Source organism: Adiantum capillus-veneris, chromosome 7 (assembly GCF_014529385.1).
Source record: "Adiantum capillus-veneris isolate H3 chromosome 7, ASM1452938v2, whole genome shotgun sequence".
NCBI classification, from domain to species: Eukaryota; Viridiplantae; Streptophyta; class Polypodiopsida; order Polypodiales; family Pteridaceae; genus Adiantum; species Adiantum capillus-veneris.
In genome coordinates, this window is record NC_140937.1 from 50,198,529 (window position 1) to 50,222,725 (window position 24,197).

A 24,197-nucleotide genomic window follows, 5' to 3' on the forward strand; every position below is an offset into this window, starting at 1 on the left:
GATTTGATACAATAAACTACAAAGATAACAAAGTTTCATGGCTTTCGATGGGTATCACGTGATACAAACTTCTGTTATAATTTTAAAGTAGGCAAACCTGTAATTTCTCCGTATTATACAATTATAATCGTACTATACAATTAAAATGAACATGTGCATGTGGATTTTCCGAATAGTGTCTAGATATATTTCATGAAAGTTACCCTTGAATGTATGGGCAGGCCTCGTGATTTTATCACTTGTTTTTTTTGGTATGAGGATTATTTCAAAGCATTGCGAAAGTAGAATTGGCGCTGGAGGCAGAGTCTCAGTGTGCCCAGCTCCTACTAACTCAACGCGATAAAGCAGAGACGCTGCCATGTACATGTTCTTCGGTTTCTGACGTGCTCTCGACGTCTGAGTTTCCCCAGCTCCTACTAACGCGATTAAACAGAAACGCTGGCTTGAATTGCTCAAATAAACTAGCACAGTAACGTCATGGAGATGGTTTCAAGAGCAATTCCCCTGCAAACTTTGAAAGCAGCTATTCAAGAACTTTTTGACCTCTATCTAGGAGTGAGTTGTGCTTCCGCACTTCCTCCTGTTCTTTCTTTGTTTCGTAAATGAGATGGATCTTCCTTAATAGTTATTATTGTTATTTGTAGAGCTCAAGAAACAGCAAACATGAAGACGTTGGAAAAGATCTTGTGTAAGTATTAAAAAATATATTTTTTCTGGTTCTTTTGCTTCTCCCAATTTGCACAAATTGGAGTCTCTTTTGCTTGAGAAAATAGTCTAAGCACCTTCAAAAAATTTATTTTGTTTTCTCTTGCATTGGGTGCTCAGTACACAAGTTAACAGCTGATATCCCTCTACTGTGAGCAGTTTCCTTTGTGGACTCCCGTGTTTCTCTGTGAGAAGAATAAAGTCTTGCGTATCGTAAAGACGTGGTCAATAGTAGAGAAGGCTTGAGGCATGTCTTTGTGCTCGTAAGCCCTCCCTCTCGGCATATGAGCTCATGTCTGCCTTCAGCACTCCATGGAGCTCAGCCAAAGTATGGCCAATTATAATAGTATTGTAGTTTCCAGGGTCAAGAGCGTCCGTGGACTTGTGGATAGGCAAAATGGTGTGCATAGTCTATTGTACTTTCTAATAGTGCTTCATTGAAGAGAAGTGCAAGGAAAGGAGCTAGTGTGTGTGCAACATAGATAAGTTGCTCATATTGCATACTTGTATGATTAGTGGAGCAACCATGCTACAAGCGGCGGATGGTTCTCTCCATCATTGTTGCCGTAAAGAAAGTCGATTTGGCTAAGTGGATCTAGAGGCTTTGATATCAGTGGTTGTACAAATGCGTGGTAGAGTCTTTGTGCATAGTCATGCTATCTCCATGGATCTCAATGATGTGGGTGGGTGGGGCTCTCATTGCTAGCGCCATGCTACGGTTGAATCTCTGCTCATGAGTACGTGGAAAAGATCTATCTCTTGGGCCTTCTCAAAGTAGCACTTTTTATGACCAGTGAGAGTCCTCATATCATTGTGGGTTATCCCTCTCTGATTTTCTCTATTGCGCACTGTGAGTGGAGTTGTCGGTAGGCTCTTTCCGCTCATGATTATACCATTTGTTATGGGACTTGGTCCCTTTCACAAACTGCTGACGTGTCAAGGCTGCAGATCCAGACCAAGGAGCCTAAACCCTAGAAGCAGCAGAAGCAGTAGAAGAAGTTTTACCAACTTGCAAAGTCTTACCGAGTGGCCTATTTCTAAAGAGGAGTTCCCACCAACATATGGGACCCCATCCGATGGGGCCCAGGGGACCTAAAGATATTAAAATAAAGTAGGACCTATGCGCACACACACATAGTATTTCTTGGCGTAAAAAGTGTTGACATGGCAGTTGTATAGACGCCCCGCAATTTGCACTGACATGTTGACGCGGCAGGTGTATGGAATTTCGCATTTCACGCTGATGGGTGATGACGTGGTAGGCTGTACGGAATTCTCTAAAATTGCGTTGGCTGTTTTTGGGAGGCCATATGCTTTTGAGTTTGATGCTTTTCATGTAAACTGCTTTTCATAGCCCAAGGGTCTTTGAATATGGGCCAAGGGCCCGTTCTCTAGCACGCTTCAAGGTGAAGGTGCAGAGCTGGAGTATCGGCGTTGTACTGAGTTCAAGCAATAGAAAGAAATACCGAAAGGGGTGCCAAGGTTTTGGGCCAGTGCTCTCTAGGGTGGAACTCAGCCACTCTTCGTCTCGTGTGTTGTGCATCTCTCTCAGTTCAGTTGTTATTTGAAGTGCTTAAAGTTGTTCAATCTGTTCTTTTGTGTTGGGACGCGGTGTCTGTTCTCGTGATAGTGGTATCAGAGCTTCAGGGGTGTGCTTTTCTGAAAGCATACCGGTCCTATCAAAGGATAGACAGATCAAGGTGGCACTTTCAAAGTTTACTAGAAATCTGTGTCCCGACCTTGGACTTATCAATCACTCCCACCCTTACTTCATTGTGCATCGGGTGCGCTTCCGCTCCAGTCTTCATCGCTCTGTCTCATAGGGCATAAGCCATAAAGATCACTTGCAAGAGAAGGATCAATGATTTTTTTTTCATGTGGCTGTTTTTCTTAGAGGTAGTGCCATGCAGTGGTGGATGTTTATAGCTACCAAGCCGCACACTCCAAGGACTTATTAGACTTACACCACTCTGCTGCTTCACAGGTCTAGGGCATGCATGTGCGGCTAGTGTGCCTCCGGGTTGGCCACCCTTTGCATATGCATTAGACTGCACTGTCCGGCCGTCCACTTCTGGGCTGGGCGCCCACCTTGTCTCGGCGCCCATCATAGTTCATTTATTTCTTGTTGGGTCGTGGGGGATTTTTCTAGACATTGCCCTACCTCCCCTTGGGCACCTATTTATGGGGGCAGGGGGGTACCCACTTCCATCATTTGGTCATAATGTATTGGGTCTTCTGCTCATGGTAATAATGGGGGACTGATCGCCCCCTCTTCACCATATCTTGTGTTTGTGGTGTGTGTGTGTGTGTGTGTGTGTGTGACGCTTCCGCATAGGCGCACTCACATGGTATCAGTTGACAGCGTTGAGGGCGTACCACCCGCATCAAGATACTCCTCCCAAGAAGAACCAACATCGGCGTTTTTATCATAGTCACAAGGGACGCATTTTGGGACGGGGAACGGGGGACGGGGCTCAAATGGCTTTTCAATGTAAAAAAGAGGGTGGGATGGCAAGTGGGGAAGGAAAAGTGTTTGGGCTTCCCGTCCCCGGTGACTATGGTTTTTATCAGATCTGCTAGCGTTTTGCAACCAACGAGGCACGTGATCGGACAGCTGCGTTTTCATCGCGGAGGACCCCCCTCCACCTGCGTTTTTGCAAGATCTCATCAGCCTTGCTTGCGTTTTGCTACTGGCTGCCAGTGCTAGCCTCTATAGGCCTTTTCCTCGCCGGAAATGCCCCTCTTCCATTAGCGTTTTTTGTCTGCCCTTGGCGTTTTTTTGAAGAGCTGCGTTTTTGGACAGCTGCAGCGTTTTTGCAGTAGGAGGGCAATGCTCAATTTTTCAACCCTGGATCTTGCCTACTCGACCTGGCTCGGCATCTGGTGCCTTGCCGGTCGTGTTCCTCTTCATCTGCTAGATTTCAGCCATACTTCTGCTGTTTTCTCTGTTTTCAGCCCACCTGGGGCTGTGCCATTGACCCCACCCTCCCTAGACCCTTTGCACGGCTTTGGGCCCAGCCAGGAGCGTACGAGCACGCTGAAAATCGCTGGACAGCAGCGTTTTCATCACCTCACAGTTGTGTTTTTGGGTGGACAGCGGCCTTTGGCTTGTGTTTTTTTACAGAGGATGAAGTTACCTCTTGCCAGGACACCATCAGGTGGTGGTCCATGCGGTCTCTCAGTGACTTGCAGTACACGGTATCTTCGACATCTACGATCCTTGGGACATCCATTCATTCCGGCCATCGTTCGACGGTTGCGCACTCCAGAGGGGGTGGTGACTTGTGGTTTGCTGTGGACACACCTATGCACTCATCAAAGGAGTTCACACGAGATATGTGCTATCACAAGACGGGCACCACGTGCCAATAGAAAAGAACAGAGTGAACAAACTTTTAGCACTTCAACAACAATTGAATTGAAAGAGAGAGAGCACACACGACACGGAGTGGCGGAATTCCACCCCAGAGAGTACCGGCCCCAAACCTTGGCACCCCTTTTGGTATTTGTTTATATTACTTGAACTCAGTACAATGCCGGTATTCGTGCTCTGCACCTTCACCCAGAAGAGTGCTAGAGACTGAGCCCTCTGCACTTATTTGAAGGCCCTTGGCCTTGAAAAGCAGTTTACATGAAAATCTTGAAACTCAAAAGCAATTGGCTCAAAAACAGATGCCCAAAAGCTGCCAGTGCAAAAGCCGAAATCTGTACAATTGCCACGTCAGCAGTCAACAAAAAACGCGAAAATCCGTACAGCTTGCCACGTCATCATGTCAGTGCAGAATCGAGGTTTTCCGTACAATTTTGCCATGTCCTTAACTGAATACGCAAAGTCCTATGTGTGTGGGTCCTACTTTATTTATTCTCTTTAGGTCACTTGGGCCCCATCGGATGGGGTCCCATAAGTTGGCGTGAACTTCTTAAAAAATAGACCCACTCGGCGAGGATTTGTAAGTTGGTGAGAACTTCAACCTCTTCTGTTGCTTCTAGGGTTTAGTCCCTCGGCCGAGATCTGCAAGTTGGCTCCGTTCTTCAGTGACTTGACACGTTAGCAGTTTGTGACACATGCTCATGGCATATGAGAGTCCGACATTCCTAGAGAAGACACCACCATCTTTGGTGGACAGACACTTACCACTTGATCTCGACACGTCAGATCTCTGATCACTTGCTTACACAGGAGCATGTACATGGACTCAGGGAGAAGATCTTGGATCTCTTCTTGGACATGTTCATTGCTTAGATCTATCCACTGGAGTGGGACTTTAGTGCTTTGGACTCTCTTGGAGAGTTTACCCACGAGATGCGGGAGATCAGGCATCTCGTGACTACATCCGGAGTCCCCCGGAGTTTGGCTTGGATGATATAGTAGTTGCTCTTCTACACTCTTGATCATTTGGATTGCTACCTTCAAAGTTGCTTACACTCACCCTCGGTAACCTCACAACAGACTTATCCCCCGACCTGGGCAGTAGGCCACTCCCAGCTCATTCACATTGAAAGCCACACCAAGATGCGGTTTGGTGGCGTTGTTGGTGTGGATTTTGTTTTGGTTGACACCGGAGGATTGGAGGCAGGAGATACAGGCAAGATGGCGTAAACAGATTGGTCTGGCCTTTCGTCTTCTCAGACGATCTTCATAGCGCAGACTGCTCAGTTGTCACGTGACACATCCCAACCCTATGTGTCCGTGGACAAGCTACACCACAGCAAGGTTCAGTCATTTCAGTCAAGTCTAGATTAGCAGTGATCTGGCACTTTTGTGAGTCTATTCGTAGACCGTGCATGCCCAGTCACTTAGCATAGATGCATATCCTCCGGTTGCACACATCATGATCATCGGAATTCCCATCAGAATCCATTAGCATCAGTTAGGGGAATTTTCCAGTGCATTTAGCCTATTTTCCTATTTATTGGTATTTTCACTTATTATTTTTAAGTGACTTTCCAACAAAAGTAGGTAGGGCAATTTTGCTAAGTTAATATATAAGCAAACCCAAGTTAGCACTTTCTGGCAGAAGAGGCAGCAGGAGCTTCCCGCTCAACAGGCAACTTCTAAGCAGTACGCCCCCTCAAGGACCCCTAGCGTTTCTGTTCCCAACAGTAAACCCCCATCTCTGGCGTTTCCTCTCTGGCAGTCATCGCTATCACCCTCAACACACTAGCGTTAGCAGATTGTTGCCATCGCAAAGATCATCAGCATTAGCGTTTTTCCCATAGTTCAGCCATGCAAGCGTTTTTGCTTTGAAGATGCAGATTAGCCTGGCGTTTTGACAAGAGACATAGCCATCCAGCGTTTTTGATCCTCAGCCCAAACCAGTAGCAAGACCTCAGCCTTTCCAGCGCTTTCAGCCCCAACTAGTAACGCTAGGAAACCTGAAATTCAGCAGTGACAAAACGCAGGAATTCAGCCATAGACGCAGTCAGATCAGCCCTTAGACGGTTGCAGATGTTTCCCCAAGTTTAGCCAAGAAAACCCAGCCAAAACAGTCATTTTCAGCCACCAAACGTCCCCGAATTCAGCGATTAGAAGATCGCAGATTTCAGCCATCAAGTCGTCGACGTCACCACCGTCGTTGTCATCGGCATAGTCCCATTGCATCAGTCCATTGCATTTGCATTGTACACCTTTGTGCAATCAAAGTAGACCACTCTCGCCGATGAGAGTGGGGCCTTCGGAGGAGGGTTTTACAACCTCTCGGTGTCGTATCTCTTCCCTCTCCTTCTCTCAGTCTCATTCACTTGCACGCACAATATCCACTCACTTTGTTCGTGACCACAACACTCTACAAGACGGAAAGCTCTCTCTTTCCCTAAAGAAGTAAAAGGAACCTTGAGCAATAAAGATCACTAATCTTGAGAAAGTACAACATTCATTCCGCTGCGCTCAACATTGGTATTAGAGCTTTGGAAGTGTTTTGCATTACTCAAGGAAAGAACCACAAGAACCACAAGAATTTTTTTGCTTGTTGCGAACGCACGAACCCAAGTTTACTTGGGCGTGGCAATTCCTAATTGTGTTTTGTTGAAGAGTGACAGGAATCCCAAGAAAGAAGGGCTTGTCCAGCGTCCCCTTGTGTCTCTTTTCACTCATTGAGAGCGGACCGTGCACTTAGCGGCCGGCCAATCGACGTGAGGTGGGAAAAAGCAACCTTGGTGTGAGCGCAAGGCTGCCAAGGGGTGCGCCCGCAGAAAAGAGTAGAACTCGGGTGAAGAGAAGATCCTTCTCCAACGCGATTTGCATGCGAAAGAAAACCTCAAGAACCCCAAGAACCGAAGACCCTCAAGACTCAAGAACCTCAAGATCCTCAAGAACCCAAGATTCTCACGAATCAAGGACCTCAAGAACCTCAAGACCCTCAAGAACCCAAGTTCCTCACGAGCTTAAGAACCCAAGATCATAGTGCATGGTCGTCACCCGAAGCGGAATGGATACTTTGCATACAGATGATGAGCATGAGAGAGGCGACGAAGACTCGTCCCCACCCGGAGACGATTTCTTCAACCCTCTCCCTTTCCCATCTACGCCACCAAACCCTATGGAGGAAGTGGTCAAGCAGATGATGGCCATGATGGATAGACAAGAAGCAAATCGCCTTGCTCTTGCCGCAAACAAGAAGAAAACCGACTTGCTTTTGAACGCGAGCGCGATGAACGAGAGGCTCAACGGGAGATTCGTCATCAAGAATTTATTTCCCACATCCTAGCCTCAAAGACCGAACCACCCAAAGATCGTGGGAGTTCGTCAAGTGGCGCAAGCCACGACGCGGATTCCAACCATCCAGTCACAGAAAAGTTGACTTTCAGTAAGTATGACGGTAAGATGGATGCTACAGTTATTCATTCTTGGTTGCATCAATTTAATGCTTATTTTGCAACAACTAAGAAGACAAGAAATAGCAAAGTTTTGATGGCAGCTATGTACCTTGCCGGTGATGCCATTAATTGGTACCACGCATGGCAAGAGGCACAGCTAGCCGCGCACCTTGAGGTAGCCGACGATTTCATGCCCCTCTCTTTTAGTTGGGCTGATTTCCAAGACGAGCTCAAGGCACGGTTTATGCCACCTCAGTACCTCGCACGATTGAAGGACGATTGGCGCGCTCTCAAGCAAAATGGTATGCCGATTATGTCTTTTTCTAATCGTGTTTTGCAGCTAGGTACCCAACTACGCATGTCGGATGATGAGCGCAAAGAGGGTTTTCTCTTTGGATTGGACGAGTATATCAAGGACGATGTCGAGGTACTTGATCCAATCGATCTCAACAAGGCGGTAGCGATTGCTCTCGCACAGGAGATGAAGCACAACGAGAGAAAGCCTAAGGAGAACATGACTTCCACAAGTACCTCGCAGACTTCTCAGAACTCGTAGAACGGTAAGAACGGTAAGAATGATAACTCTTCTAACCAATCTACCAATAGTATCGCATCAAAGAATTCTTCCAATGAATCTAAGGGTAAGGCTAACATAACTGCTAAACCTAAGCTTACTCCATATGAAAAGGTAGCACAAGGAATTGTAGGAGGTTACATCACTTCGGAAGAACAAAGCACTTATTCTAAGGAAGGTCGTTGTTTTCATTGTCACATTAAGGGTCACATAAAACGAACATGTCCTAAGCTTGAATCGAATGAATCTAAAGAACCCACAACACCCACTACATCTGTCAATGCAATAAATGATAACACGATTGTGCCCAAGGTTTCTGAGGACCCTCCCATTGATGATTCTCTCATTAAATGTTATGGTCGTACCTCGCGGCACCGTTTTGTCATATTGTTTGACCCAGGTAGTATGCATGATGTGATCAGTCCCTCCCTTGTTGAGAGAGCCCGCTTCGAAGTTAGTCTGAGATCTTCTATCGAGGTCTCTGGCTTTCGTCCTGGTATGGAGACTCTCATCACAATGAGTGCCTTGATGTGTTGTTTGCAATTCAACAAACTGCCTTCACTAGAAGATTTGTTGTTTCTCCTCTCTCGGGATGTGATATGATTTTAGGCATGAAATGGTTTTGTGAAATAAACCCTCTCGTTGATTGGGAGGCTAACACTTTAACTCTCAATGCCAAAAGTGATTCTCCTACTGTCTTTCATGGAGTGGATGCTTCTCCTTCTCCATCTCTCATTGCTAATATGCAGGACAAGGTTGAAAGGATTCGAGATAAGGAGACTCTTTCAGTCTCTTTTTCTCCACAGCATGATACACAGAACTTGCATGATTATGAGAAGCATGATGATTTGAAGGATAATGATTTGCATGATGATTTGGATGAAAAAGATAAGCATGATGAATTGCATGAAGATAATGTGATTGTTCACAAAGAGGATGTGTTAGTTGATGCTTTGTCTAGCAAAGCTAACCTCGTTGTAGATTCGATCAATCACCAAGAATCTATCTTGGCTTTCGAGTCGAGGTCCAAAGAACCCTCACAAGACGATTCGATCATTCAAGAAGAAGCGATCTTGGCTCTCGAGCCTTGGTCCAGAGAACCATTACAGGAAGTATTATGTGTTCGCATGATTGATACGCACGCATTGTTCGAGTGTTTCATTCGTGAAGGTTTCCTGTATTTTAGTCAGCATCGTTATGTGATCCCTTTTCCTAGGCATGACATATTGTATGTTGAGCACGTTTCTCTCATGGATGAGCACGAATGTATGCGGATTGATCATGAAAAGTTGAAAAGTTTGTATGTCAGGAAGTCACATTCCATGTCTCTTCCTTGGCATGACACAGTTGTAGACAGAGCACATGAAAGTATGAGTACCAAGCATGGGCATTTCCATTGTGATTTGCCACACTTGATTGATTTCGATCAAACAGAAAATATTCGACCTCATTGTTTGCATGTGTTTGATGAACGGGTTGTCACTCTGTCTATATGTTCATCTACATTGCATACACAGTCTTTAGAGAAGACCAGATTTTTTTCCTTCACCTTACATGGAATGGGTATGTTCATGGTTTTGTGTTGGAGATGGTTTCAGGAATTTTCAGCCATGGAGATTCTTGAAGACGAAAGAAGCAGGACTCTAAACGAAGTTGAAGCAAGAAAGGAGATTCAGAAGAATTTGTGTCGCCTTCGGCACGGCCCAAAGAAGCAAGCATTGCAGACCTTTATGAAGTTCAAGTACCGCACGACCGACACATCAGAGTGGGCCGACGAAGAGTCCCTTCCAGGATTTCGGATGCTATTGGCAATCTCCCTCGACGCAATACAGTTCGGTACGAGTACTTCACTTTGAAAAGGAAGGGATGTCACGTGACACATCCCAACCCTATGTGTCCGTGGACAAGCTACACCACAGCAGGGTTCAGTCAGTTTAGTCAAGTCTAGATTAGCAGTGATCTGGCACTTTTGTGAGTCTATTCGTAGACCGTGTATGCCCAGTCACTTAGCATAGATACATATCCTCCGGTTGCACACATCATGATCATCGGAATTCCCATCAGAATCCATTAGCATCAGTTAGGGGAATTTTCCAGTGCATTTAGCCTATTTTCCTATTTATTGGTATTTTCACTTATTATTTTTAAGTGACTTTCCAACAAAAGTAGGTAGGGCAATTTTGCTAAGTTAATATATAAGCAAACCCAAGTTAGCACTTTCTGGCAGAAGAGGCAGCAGGAGCTTCCCGCTCAACAGGCAACTTCTAAGCAGTACCCCCCCTCAAGGATCCCTAGCGTTTTTGTTCCCAGCAGTAAACCCCATCTCTGGCGTTTCCTCTCTAGCAGTCATCGCTATCACCCTCAACACACTAGCGTTAGCAGATTGTTGCCATCACAAAGATCATTAGCATTAGCGTTTTTCCCATAGTTCAGCCATGCCAGCGTTTTTGCTTTGAAGATGCAGATTAGCCTGGCGTTTTGACAAGAGACATAGCCATCCAGCGTTTTTGATCCTCAGCCCAAACCAGCAGCAAGACCTCAGCCTTTCCAGCGCTTTCAGCCCCAACTAGTAACACTAGGAAACCTAAAATTCAGCATTGACAAAACGCAGGAATTCAGCCATAGACGCAGTAGCAGATCAGCCCTTAGACGGTTGCAGATGTTTCCCCAAGTTTAGCCAAGAAAACCCAGCCAAAACAGTCATTTTCAGCCACCAAACAGTCCCCGAATTCAGCGATTAGAAGATCGCAGATTTCAGCCATCAAGTCGTCGTCGTCACCACCGTCGTCGTCATCGGCATAGTCCCATTGCATCAGTCCATTGCATTCGCATTGTACACCTTTGTGCAATCAAAGTAGACCACTCTCGCCGATGAGAGTGGGGCCTTCGTAGGAGGGTTTTACAACCTCTCGGTGTCGTATCTCTTCTCTCTCCTTCTCTCAGTCTCATTCACTTGCACGCACAAGATCCACTCACTTTGTTCGTGACCACAACACTCTACAAGACGGAAAGCTCTCTCTTTCCCTAAAGAACTAAAAGGAACCTCGAGCAATAAAGATCACTAATCTTGAGAAAATACAACATTCATTCCGCTGCGCCTAACATCAGTCCGACTTTCCTTCTTCATATAGGATGATTACGGTGCAGACAACTTGGTCTGACCACACCTCTTCTCAGAGGTTCTTCACGGTGCAGACTGTTGAGTTTGGCTCTCCCCTCATCTTGGATTACCCTACCTACTTACAGGACACCATCCCGATGGTTGTCCGTGCGGTCTTCCGGTAGCTTCTACAGTGCAGATTGTTTAGTCTGGTTTTCCTTCTTTCGGAGGACGTTTACGGCGCAGATTGCTACATTTGGCCTTCTTGGAGTTTTACACAGCTTAGCCACTTGGCCACAGTGGGTTACAGGTTCATGTATTGACAGGCTTCCGGTCATTCTCATGACAGTTCCTGGGCTTCTTCATTTTCTCTAGACGGTTTGACTACAGACACCACATATCGTATTGGGCACGACACTTGCAGGTCTATTGGCACTTCTTTTACGACAAGGAGTTATTTTCACACCTAGTTCGGGATCTTCACGGAGTATCTTCACCCTGTATTGATGTAGTAGAACAGTTTGCTACACTGCTTGTGACGACACTTTACCATGGAGATCTCTCGGAGGTTGGGACACTCCAAACTGTTGCAGACATTGCAGCAAACATCTTCATCATTTGCCTCACATCTTTGGCTTCATGCGGTATGTTCAACATCAGGTGCTGAGAGGGGGTGTTAGACTTACACCACTCTGCTTCTTCATAGGTCTAGGGCGTGCATGTACGGCTATTGTGCCTCCGGGGTGGCCACCCTTTGCATATGCATTTAGACTGCACTGTCCGGCAGTCCACTTCTGGGCCGGCTGGCCGCCCAGCTTGTCCGGGCGTCCATCATAGTTCATTTGTTTTTTGTTTGGTCGTGGGGGATTTTTCCAGGCATTGCCCTACCTCCCTTTGACCACCTAGTTATGGGGCCAGGGAGGTGCCAACTTCCATCATCTGGTCATAGTGTGTTGGGTCTTCTGCTCATGGTAGTAATGGGGGGCTGATGGCCCCCTCTTCACCATATCTTGCGTTTGTGGTCTACTCTCTCTCTCTCTCTCTCTCTCTCTCTCTCTCTCTCTCTCTCTCTCTCACGCTTCTGCATACGCGCACTCTCATAGGACTTGGCAGGCTTTCAAGAAATTTTTTTGCTCGAAGTCACAGGCCTTCATATATCTTTCTTTGGAGTGCAGCTTCTGGCAGAGGGGGGTATCTTGAAATGCTTGCCACGTTCTACATCTCGCAATAGGTGTCTCTTCTCGAGCTGATAACCTTGGAGATTCAATGTGATTGGTATATCTTGGGGCTAACATCACGACCACAGGAACACTATTTGTCGAGGCCTGTTTCGACTATTCGAGAGCTTATGGACCATGTTGCGGTCGCTACAACCTTATGGAAGAAATCTAACCCTAATTTTGGTGCAGGTGTAACAATGTTAGTTTTTGTAAATAATTGAATTCTTTATTAGAAAATAATTATTTATTTAGTTGTGTGCACATCAGAATAGAACTAGTAGTTCTAGGGCCTCAGGTGTGCCCGAATGTCGCATAGAACACCCTTGGGGCCCGGGGGAACCCTAGCAAAAATATACCCTGAAACCCTAGTGATTGGGAAATTGGGCCGTCATTAAAGGCTAGACAATAGCCTTAGATTTCAGGCTCAGAAAATTACGTGCCTCAGAGGAATGAGATGGGGTCCTTAGAACAGTGACCCTAAGGCTCAGAATTATTTTAAAGGCCTTAGGATAAGTCAATTAAATTATTTGTGCTGGGCCAAATGGCCGGACAAGTGCGCACAGGTAATGCCAGAGTAGTACCGGTACGGCGTGCTGGGGAGCAGCTAACGTTTTCATAAATAGCATTCGTGTGTGCAGTTGTGAGTTAAATTGCACATTTCATTAATGGCATAGGAACTTATAAAGTGAAAAGTTGAATGGTTTTTAAGTTATTAAGTAAGTGTGCCACTTGGCAGACTTACCAATGCAAAGTGACTCTCTCACTCTCACTCTCACCCTCCCTCATCCTCTAGCGCCCCCTCTTCTTGCTGGCTTTATAAGAGCAGCGCCTCTCTCACTAGAGAGGTTGGCAGTGCACCTACCCCCCCTAAAGTGAGCGTGCTCTATGCACCAGAGCTCTCCATTGAAGCTTGAGAATCAGCCCTTGTGGTGTATGTGGAGTCCTGGAGCTCGCATCACCTAGAACAAGGTTTCTCTTGATCATAAGCTGCTGTGGGGGAAGATTCATCGCGAAAAGTAGAAGAAAACACTCTTTCTCTCACGCCTAACTGCTGCAAATTCCCTGTTTTCAGCCCCTAATCACCTCTATTAGAGTGAATTTCAACAAAGTACTCATAGAATCTCGTTGGCCCCTTGGCCAAGATCTGCAAGTTGGTCAGGTCTCTAGTGATTGCCACGTCATCAGTTTGTGATGGGCACTTCTTCTTATTCCTGATCGTATTTTTTGTGAGAATACATGCCACGTGCTGCAAAATGTTGGGCCGGATCCTTTGTATTGATTGAGTCGCTGATACCATTGTAACCAGCTTGGCACTAACAAGTTGGTAATCTCACAACCACCACAAACAGAACTAGAAAGTTAACATTTGAACTTGAAAACAAACAGCAGTCGCTACATGAAGTGGCAGAGTTCTACTTCGATGCACTGGCCCCAAGGTCTAGCTCCCCTTTCAGCACTTAAAATTTAATATTGATGAATCACAAAGTACAATTGCCGGGGAGTCACTGTGCAATCTGCTACTAAGCTAATTTGCCAGAGTGCTCCCAAGACCTCACTTATAAAGGCCCTAGGCTCAAAAGCAACTGATACAAAAAGCTGGTGCTAACCAAAAGCTATAATTGGCTCCCAAAGTCAGAAGCCAAAAAGCAACTGCTACTACTAGCGCACGGATGCCATGTCGGCACCATACGCATGCCGCATTAGCACCCATAATTTCCGGTGTGTTTTGTGGCGGATTTTACACTGCATTGCCCCACAGCATTTTGGCCTCTCTTTCTGCCCTTTGCTATGCGGACAGCTTGCCAGAGCATCCCTTTGTGACATTGTAAGATATTTCGTTATCTCTGTAGCCCTTGTGGAGAATCTGCTATCACCAGATATGACAGAAGGGTATCCATTTTCCTTACAGCCAGGTACCTTCTGTCCTCTCTTGTAATTTAGTATGTAACCTCATCAATGTGAAGGCCTGTTGGGGAGAGTGGGTGTCCTTGTTTCACCCTTGTATGCTTGTACTTAGGCTACGGTTGTTTTGAAGACCCCCATGTGAGCTTATTAGGTACTTGGCTCATGCAGACTATGGCGTTTGCAATAGTGTCAAGGGCTCTGAAAGTCCAGGAAGCATCAATAGCCTGTCCCCCATATATTCCATCCTCCTCTGTTTTAGGTTTTACTGCAAGAGCGCTTTTGGCAGGATTCAGCCGTGTTTTCAGCAGGTGCAGGCTACAATTTGGCTGCAATGTCCCAGCTATCTCCCATTACTATTTTGCCTCTAAAATTCACTTAACAACACCAAATTTGTGCAGACAGCAGTAGCTGCCTCTTTGCAGCTGTTGTAGACTTCTGAATTGCTTGGTTGTCGGACTTGTTCTTCGCTCTGTTATTGGTCTTATATCAGCATTTCTTGCCATATCTTTAGAAGGTTCTGAGTTTAAGAGGGGTTCATGAATTATGGATTGCTCCAGATTGTATATCTGTGTTTATTTGCTTCAGACTCTTGAGGTGGAGATCAGGTTGCAATAGTGTTGCGTCATTGACATATTGGTTCTCCATGCCTCATGCTGAAACCTCATTCGACTACAATGTTGTTTGGGTCTGGCTTGTTACTCCTCCAAGTGTCGTTAACACCTGAACATTACCAAGCAAGGGTGTGAAAGAAGCTTATTTGACACACAACAAGGAATCTTCTCACCATAGGAACAGGAGCCTTCATGATCTTTGTCCCACCATGTGAAAGAAGAAAATTTATCATGTCAGGAACGTTACTACAAGCATCTTTTAAGTTCAGGATTGTTTCCACCTAAAGAATTAAAGGTAGCGATCAAGAATAGATACATGAACAGTGATGTAGAATAGAGCCCGTCATTGGCCTGCTATTGTAGGTCAGGTTACATGTGACTTGTATGATGGGCAAGCAACAAGAAAGGTATTTCACAATTGTATGTCCTTACATGACATAGGTGTTTAGGTCAGGTTACATGTGACTTGCATGATGGGCAAACAACAAGAAAGGTATTTCACAATTGTATGTCCTTACATGACATAGGTGTTTTACAATTGTATACATTACCTGTGGTTCTTGTATGATGGGCAAGCGACAAGAAAGGTATTTCATATAGGCCTAGACCTGCAAGTTGAATGAGCTGTTTTTCATTAGGGTTTGTGTCCTGGGGTTTACAAGCTAATAGGCAACATGCAGCAGGTATAGATTGCTTCACAAAGTAGTTGATAATGAATCACTCCTACGCAGGATACAGTACACAGGGCTGGAGTCTTATTAATTGGCCACTCTACTTCCTAATTGGCAGTATTTTTAACTACCTGTTTTTGAAATTGCTGCTTTATGTTATGGATTGGCTTTCTGATGGTATTTATTGCTCTCTAGAAAGAATCTTTTAATGTCTCCACTAGATTTGAGTTGCTCAGAAAGGAATTATTTCTACAATAGTTGCACATACAGTGCATTGATTGAAGGGGTTGTATCTGGAAATAAATGCGTAGAAGGATTTGGATTATGCTTGAAGATCGCATTCTGTAGGTTACAAGTTGTGAGATAGATGAGTATAAGTTAAAGCAATGCATGTGCTTTGTTGTCTTTTGCTCAACACGAGGTTAACCTTCTTGTGAGAAATTTCCCTGACATGTTTAATCTCTTTGGCATAAGCAGAGTTTTCCCTGCACAAAAACGGATTGTTGCTGCTAACAAGTCAAGGGCTCCAAACAATGATCAATTTACATTGGATTTCAAGATTTTGCAAAGTCAGTTTCCTGTAAGATAATTATCACCTCTTTACTCAGATTATAATGTTTACAGGCACTGGTTTAGAATGTTGATGAAATAGAGAATTTACATACTTTTCATATTAGTGCTTTTAGCTCTGTGTGGGATTTGTGGTGGTGTGGATATTTGTACAGTGTAAAGTCTCAGGCATTATAGACTGGAGCATGTAAGACTTTAATTATTTTGATGTGTAAATAATTTCTTCTGGAACTTAACTTCTTCTGCACTCATGAATCAGGATCAAGAACAGTTGAGGATTGTGGTCGAGCCTATGTTGGCCACATTGCTTGCAAGCTGCAGTGCCCATATGGTTCAGGTTGAGTTTCTGCTATCAGCTGTGCAGGCTTTATCGAATTTAAAGTTCCTGAACTGGGATTCTTTCCTCATTTTATTGTTGAAAGCTGCTGCAGCATTAGAATCATCTGGTCAGGTTAAATCCTCTATACAATCTGGGCCAGGGTCGACACAGTCCGGGCCAAATTCTGTAATTGGTGTCAGTAACGTGCCTGTTCAACATCCGGGTGGGATGTTACAAGTTTCCACTCCCGCACCACCTGCTTCTCCAGCTTCTGCGCTGCTAGGTTCTCCATCTTACACAGGTGTTGACCCAAGTGTAAGTCAATCCCCTGCTAAGGTGTCTGATCCATCATCAACTGGGCTCTCTAGCAGAGCTGCTCCTGTGCAAAGAACTTATAAGGTTGCAGCCTGGCTTCGACAAGTAGTTTGTAAAGTGATATTGTTAGGGAGTGAAGCAGGCGATTTGCACCCATTAACTTGTTTGGAAGTGCTCAGTCAAGTTGTGCAGTGGATAAACTCATGGGATGCAGGGGATACAGTGGTGAATGCAGAAGAGAAACTTCACAAATCCTTCCAAAATCAACACGAGGAAAAAGAATGGCTTTATGGCTGTTTGAAGGTCATAAGGGCTTTTGTAAATGAAGATAAAGGGCAGATGCCATTTTATGCTTTGTTGCATGATCGCACTCAACTGCAGATAGAAAACTGGCCTGACAATGAATTGCTTTTTGCATTCTTCTTAGAAGTTCATCGAAGACGGGATAAAATTGCATCTTATATGCAGATGTTGGATCAGCATTTGCAATGCCCGACATTTGCAACCGCTCGCATGACTGCTTTTTCATATCAAGGAGCCATGGGCGAGCCACTTTATGGGGAGGTAAGTTAAAGGTGGCTATTCTTCTTTTTAGACTTGTGAAGTGCAAGGGATTTGCCTGTGTCTGTCTCTTCTTTTTGGCTCTATTCCATTTGCTTATTTATTTTTGGCACTGGATTTTTAGGCAGAAATTAGCGTTTGATTTTGAAATTTTGAACCCGTGTTAAGAGGCCTTTTTCCTCTTTTTGTAATAACTGTTCAAGTAGGCTGATCCTTCGATTTCATCAAGGAGAAGATTGATTCTATGCTGCAAAGACGTATGCGCCAGTTTTCTACAATTTGTCTCATAGGTTGACTTTGACCTCTATTAGACATTAATTAATGTTCTCTCTATTTATCTATTTATCATTGTATCTATCTATTTATGAATTTATCTGTCATCTATCTCTATCTTTCTACCTCACCTGCCTTGCTGTGAGGTCATGCGTTGTTTTGGGCTTCCCCACTCTTCTCAAAAGACCTTAGGATAGTGGCAGTCATCAGAAGCATCACCACAATTTCACTCCACTTAGGTACCGACGCTATTGTGAGATCATCATTTACTTCTTTTGGGTTTCCCTTGATGTGGCCCTCGAAAGATGGTTTGCACGTTGATTCTTAATTCCCTTTTTAACTGCAACTTCAAAACCATCATACAATCTGTCCCATGTTGCAAGGTAAGAAAAAAACCATCATACAATACGTCCCATGTTGCAAGGTTTATTGACCAAATAAAGGAGAGCCTAGGGGTCTACAAAGAAGAAGAGAAACTTATTTGCAAGGAAATAGTGTCTGAAGTTCTTGACCAAGTAAATCATTGAGAGGCCTTCTCGTTCAACGGTAGTGTAGTTTTGCTCAAATTGGTACTTGCTCACATAGGCAATAGGAAAATACATTTGCCTTTTCCTCCATGCCTTGCCATGCTTGGGGCAATTGTCTTCCAGTATCATAGTGAACCTCCCTCCTCTTGAGCTTCATCTGCACCTCAGGCCCCCTTGTGTTTGACTGCTTATTCCCACCATTTCTACCACACTTATTGCACCCCTTCCCACCTTGTGTTGCTCTACACATTTCCTGGTGTTAATGTTAGCAATTTTTTACTCCCATCACGCGAATCCGGTTGTGCTCATGAGGAGCAGCGGGCATTGCCCATGTCTGATGATCCCTTATTTTGATTTTAATCACCCTTCCATCGTGCCCCTCACGTCGCCCTTGAGAGTGTAGAAGAATCATTACTTTGAGCCGACAAAGCCGTGGAGACTTGAAGAGTGCCAACATGCAGACTTGTTTGTTTTGCTCTTTGGGTATGGAGTTGGACCTAGCAATGTGAACTAGAAAGGTCATGTTATTGCACCTTGAGCTTATTGTGGAGGTTGAGGGGATGGTGGGTCTTTGCAAACGTTTCAACCCTCTTATCACATTGGCAAGGTGACTCTCGCAACAACACACTACTCATTAGCTGCCTTCTCCAACTTGCTGCCATCCGTCTCACCCTCATTTTTGGCCCACCCCCTTTACTTGATGGTGTTGTGCTGAACTCGAGTATTGTTTGCTGTGCTTCCCTCTACTCTTCCCTCTACTTTATGTACTCCAGTATTGGTTTGGCTTTGGTTCATACGACATCAAGCTTCACTCTCACTGGGATGCTCAGTCAATTCATGACGGGCAACTTGCACTGTTGCTAACTGGATTTCTATAGTGATGGCAATCCTTTTTTGTCCAATTTGCTTTGGAGTCCGTCATCTCGATGAGTTTGAAACGTCACTTTTATACTTTGGGTTTCATGACTAGACCCTGGAGGGAGCGAGGGCTGAGTGGTTGACCAACTATCTATTATGCACTTGAGTGGCATCCAGGCGTGTAACTCGCAATATGTTTACTTAGCTTCTCATGAGTGGGAGGTATCATGTAACATACCTTATGAGTCTAGTTCTTGTTGTTCTTGTGGCAATGTCTTATGGTGAGTGAAGGCATGTTGTACATAGGAGGCCCACACTCTAGAGAATCCTACCGAGAGGCCGCTGTGCACCACCAAGAACTCGAACGTGAGAGCCTCCTCCTACCAATGAAGCATTGCAGCAGGACGAGCCTCTCTCCTCGTTGTCAGTATATGGCGACCTAGCCGACCTGTGTACTGGCAGAAAGGGGTCCCCGGGTGATCGGTTGAAGTAAAGGGGACCCGCCAAAACCAATCCTCTAGGTCCCACTGCACTGGCACCGAGGGGCGGCTTTCCGAAGCCCAGAGCTGCGAGTGTCGTGACTCAAGATTTGACGGGTTTTGGTCGATGACACAAGTCCTCCCACTGATGCCCACAACTCTGATCCATTAGCAGCACTCGGTCACCGCCGGTGCCTCGGCAGTGACTGTGGAGGTGCCCCTTCCTCTGTACCTTGAAGAAATTGCAGGAACCTGTGATTGAGCAAGCCCTGATTGAAATGAGGACCTGTTGTCGCGTGAAGGCCCCCATCCAGCAGGGAGCTGCCGGCTCCAAAGGGGGGTGTCACTCTGTTGGTATAGCCTCTATAATATCCAGACACATGCTCCGTGCCCCCCTCATGTTGTGTAGCTGAATGTCCTGAATCTCCAGCCAGTCCCCAAAAGTACGGGCTGCACCCTCTGCCATGTGGACCCAAGTGACATGAGGTCTGCTACCAACCATGTGGCCGCGCTGTGTGCTGACCATAGGTTTCCAAACAAGTGGCTGCCTTGTAGAGTTCAGGCATCTCTTTGGATTTGTCCAGTCGGTCCCTGTTTCTCCCGGCCAGTGTGAGGTTGTTTTCTCATGTCGGGATGTGTCTAGCCGTGTTTAGCCTTGGGTTTTGGCTTGGTTCCATGGCCACAAGCTCCTGTATCCCTAAGCTATTTTTTCCCAGCAATTCCCTAGGCCCTATGGGCCTGTAGGCTCTGTTTCTGGCACTTATCCCTATTTTAGGGTATTTTACCAGGTCGTGGGGGTTGAGGGCTGGGTCGGGCAGGTTGGGATTAGGCCTATATATGAATAGGGGGTCACCTCTTACAACATAGCAGTAGAGCCCAGAGGGGGGCCCCTCCCTTGGGTGCCTCAGGGGGGACTTGTAGCAGGTGCAGGGCAGCCAGCGTTTTGCTGCAGATCAGCCAGCATTTTGCTGTGGATCAGCTGAGCGTTTTTGCCAGCAGGACAGCTCCAGGGTTTTTCATGGGCAGGAGTTGCAGTGCTTGTAGATCATCTCTATGGTGCAATGTTTCCTAAGGACGGCCTTACACAAGCCTTGTGATCATGCAGTGACAGAGTTTCTCATCCAAGATCGAGATCCAGATCTAGATCTAGCTAGGAGGAGGTGCACCAGATCTATGTTCTCAGAGCATGTTGGAGGTGGTACCTAGGTGGAGACTGTGTCGGTGGTCTCGTGCGCAGGAGCAGTTGACAATGTCAGTAGCAGTCGCAATTGTGTGTACCTCGGGTCTATCTATAGGGTATGCTAGATCTATGCCTGACCCTTGTTATCGGGATGAAAAGCCTTTACCAGATCTCGCTCTCTCTCTCTCTCTCTCTCTCTCTCTCATTCTCAAATGTCCTGTCTCTTTCTACCTCAGTGATCTCTCTTTTCCACAGGTGTGCCTTGTTCATGTATGTGGCATTGCAAGTGTACTAGATTGGAGTCGAGGTGTCCACTAGTCCACGAGTCAGTTCTTGTCTTCATTGTATCTTCCGTTGCCACCTTGACATGGTATTAGAGCGCTAAGTGTCATGACCACCTTGGATGCTTGGATTTGGCTGATCCGGTGCTGTTTTGGACTTGATTGAGAGAGAAGAAGCTCGCTGTTTTTATGCTGGTTTTCTCACGTATGGGCCAGATTTGGGTACGTGGAGGCCTTGGATCCTCGTCTACGACTTTCTCGTCTTTACCCTTGTTTACCCCGACCTCTCTTCACCAAGGGGAACCCGATGGAGGTTATAGTATGTTCTCTGAGCCAGAATCTCATCACTGGGGTAAGTCAAATTTCTCGAATGTTTTTAGAAACCTTGTTTCGCATGACCATTAATTCTTGGATAGAATGTAGGCTTTGGCTTTCACCCGATATTCTTTACTTTAGACACACACAGAGAGAACGTGCGAAGGAAACCTACGACGGGAATTAACACTTAAGCACACACACGGCTCAGAAGCTAGAATGCTCCGAGCGTACGCCGACAACCTGTAGGCCCAAAATTGGCGCCCCTTTCGGTATTTCTTTATACTTTGAGAGGGTAAATTACAAAGTAGAGTCCTGGGAATCCTTTACCTGTATCCCGCTAGATACCAACTGTTTTGGCCAAATTTCGGCAGCATAACAATCCCAAAACTGAATGTTTCTAGAAACCCTGTTTCGCATGACCATTAATTCTTGGATAGAATGTAGGCTTTGGCTTTCACCCGATATTCTTTACTTTAGACACACACAGAGAGAACGTGCAAAGGAAACCTACGATGGGAATTAACACTTAAGCACACACACGGCTCAGAAGCTAGAATGCTCCGAGCGTACGCCGACAACCTGTAGGCCCAAAATTGGCGCCCCTTTCGGTATTTCTTTATACTTTGAGAGGGTAAATTACAAAGTAGAGTCCTGGGAATCCTTTACCTGTATCCCGCTAGATACCAACTGTTTTGGCCAAATTTCGGCAGCATAACAATCCCAAAACTGAATGTTTCTAGAAACCCTGTTTCGCATGACCATTAATTCTTGGATAGAATGTAGGCTTTGGCTTTCACCTGATATTCTTTACTTTAGACACACACAGAGAGAACGTGCAAAGGAAACCTACGACGGGAATTAACACTTAAGCACACACACGGCTCAGAAGCTAGAATGCTCCGAGCGTATGCCGACAACCTGTAGGCCCAAAATTGGCGCCCCTTTCGGTATTTTTTTATACTTTGAGAGGGTAAATTACAAAGTAGAGTCCTGGGAATCCTTTACCTGTATCCCTCTAGATACCAACTGTTTTGGCCAAATTTCGGCAGCATAACAATCCCAAAACTGAATGTTTCTAGAAACCCTGTTTCGCATGACCATTAATTCTTGGATAGAATGTAGGCTTTGGCTTTCACCCGATATTCTTTACTTTAGACACACACAGAGAGAACGTGCAAAGGAAACCTACGACGGGAATTAACACTTAAGCACACACACGGCTCAGAAGCTAGAATGCTCCGAGCGTACGCCGACAACCTGTAGGCCCAAAATTGGCGCCCCTTTCGGTATTTCTTTATACTTTGAGAGGGTAAATTACAAAGTAGAGTCTTGGGAATCCTTTACCTGTATCCCGCTAGATACCAACTGTTTTGGCCAAATTTCGGCAGCATAACAATCCCAAAACTTGCGCGAAACCAATTCCCCTGCTAGAACTCTCTTCCACTGGCATAAACCCTGTGATTCCTGCCCAAAAACAGTAAATTCAACACGCTGTATTTACTGGTTTTTGCCCTGTTTTCAGCCCCAAACAGTCCCCTAACTCTCCTCTGCCGGTGGGGCATTATTCCCAATGATTTTGGCGTCCGTATGGCTGAAAAACAGTCAATTTACAGCGCATACACAGCGCTGAAAACTCACCTATACGGTGAGGTTATGACCCTCACTGGTACCGGCTTTGGAGTAGCTGTCACGAGGACGTGGCAGTTATTAACCATGTCACAGAGATGTGGCAACTGCTAACCTTGGTTGTTGGTTTCTTTCCAATGGGGTTTATTTTATTTGTTTAAGACCCTCTTTTTGAAGTAGCAAACGGTCGGACATTGTATGGCCAATGTGAACGGTAGATTCACCCGCAGACGGGAAGTGGTCGGCACTGGAATTCGTATGGTAAGAGGATGTCTAGGCTCAGAGCAAGATCATATAGGTCCCCCCGTCGCACTTAGCAAGTTGGTGGATACTAGGAAGTGAACTCAATTAAGGCGTAAAGTCAAGGTGGGACTACCAACAAAAAGTATCCGACAGTTGGGCCACATTGCATTTTTGGATGCGGTCCCAATGAGGATAGATGGTCAGAAGACCAGTGGGAGCCCAACGGAAGCATCTCCTAAAATTTAGGGAACTGCTATTTTGGGCCACGAAATGTGTTCGCGTCATTACCTTCGGTATGACCAAGGGAACATTTTAGTACTCTGCTGCAAAGTAAACTGATGCACAAGTTGAGAGATTTTTAAGCAGGAAGCCCAATGCGGGGAAATTGCATGTATGAGTGCCAAGTGGCACTTTGTGGTCAATTTACCGAGTCTGGGAGAACAGAACCCGTAACTGACTTTTGAGAGCAGTTTTGGAGGCTGTTAACTTGGATTTTCAGCCATTTCTCTCCATTTTTGAGCTTCCCATGACTTTGCCTAGGTCCAAGGAGCTCATTTTCAGCATTGGAAGGCATCAGATGCGTGTTTACAGGGCTGTTTTGCTGCGTTTTCAGCGATACGCAGGTTTTGGCAGCCATGGAAATCTTCCCCTTTTTGCATCTATTTGTTCACAGATGCATTACAGGTTAAGGGCAGAAGAGGGGGCGCTCGATTTATGCTGGGAGGATGCTTCATTGAGAACCTGTCACAGGTTAAGAGCTATGGAGTGCTTTCTTTCCCTCTATGTACAGTATGGTGACGGGAGTGATGCCCCGCACGCTACACACTGCTCTCTCTCTCTCCCCTACGTGCAGTTATGTGATGCCCCACAAGAGGGCTACTCATTTGACTGATGTACAGTTGTGTGGGTTCATGCTTTTGTGCTGAGGCAAGAGCCTCCTTGAGCAGGAACAGGGGTAGCTAACTGCTGCTCCAAAGCAGGCACTGGTGAGGGTCATAACCTCACCGTACAGGTGCAAAATCAGCGCTGTGTATGCGCTGTAAAT

The 24,197-nt window shown here is 45.6% G+C and overlaps 1 protein-coding gene across 1 annotated transcript; it reads left to right on the top strand.

Annotated features, from left to right (window-relative positions):
- The first annotated feature begins 244 nt into the window (after positions 1-244).
- LOC147453826 (mediator of RNA polymerase II transcription subunit 23-like) lies at positions 245-17,509 on the top strand. The gene is made up of 5 exons (XM_086516975.1): positions 245-555; positions 645-688; positions 16,080-16,182; positions 16,432-17,370; positions 17,492-17,509. The coding sequence occupies exons 1-5, from the start codon at positions 478-480 to the stop codon at positions 17,507-17,509; spliced, it is 1,182 nt and encodes a 393-aa protein (XP_086373101.1). The 5' UTR covers positions 245-477.
- The last annotated feature ends 6,688 nt before the right edge of the window (positions 17,510-24,197 follow it).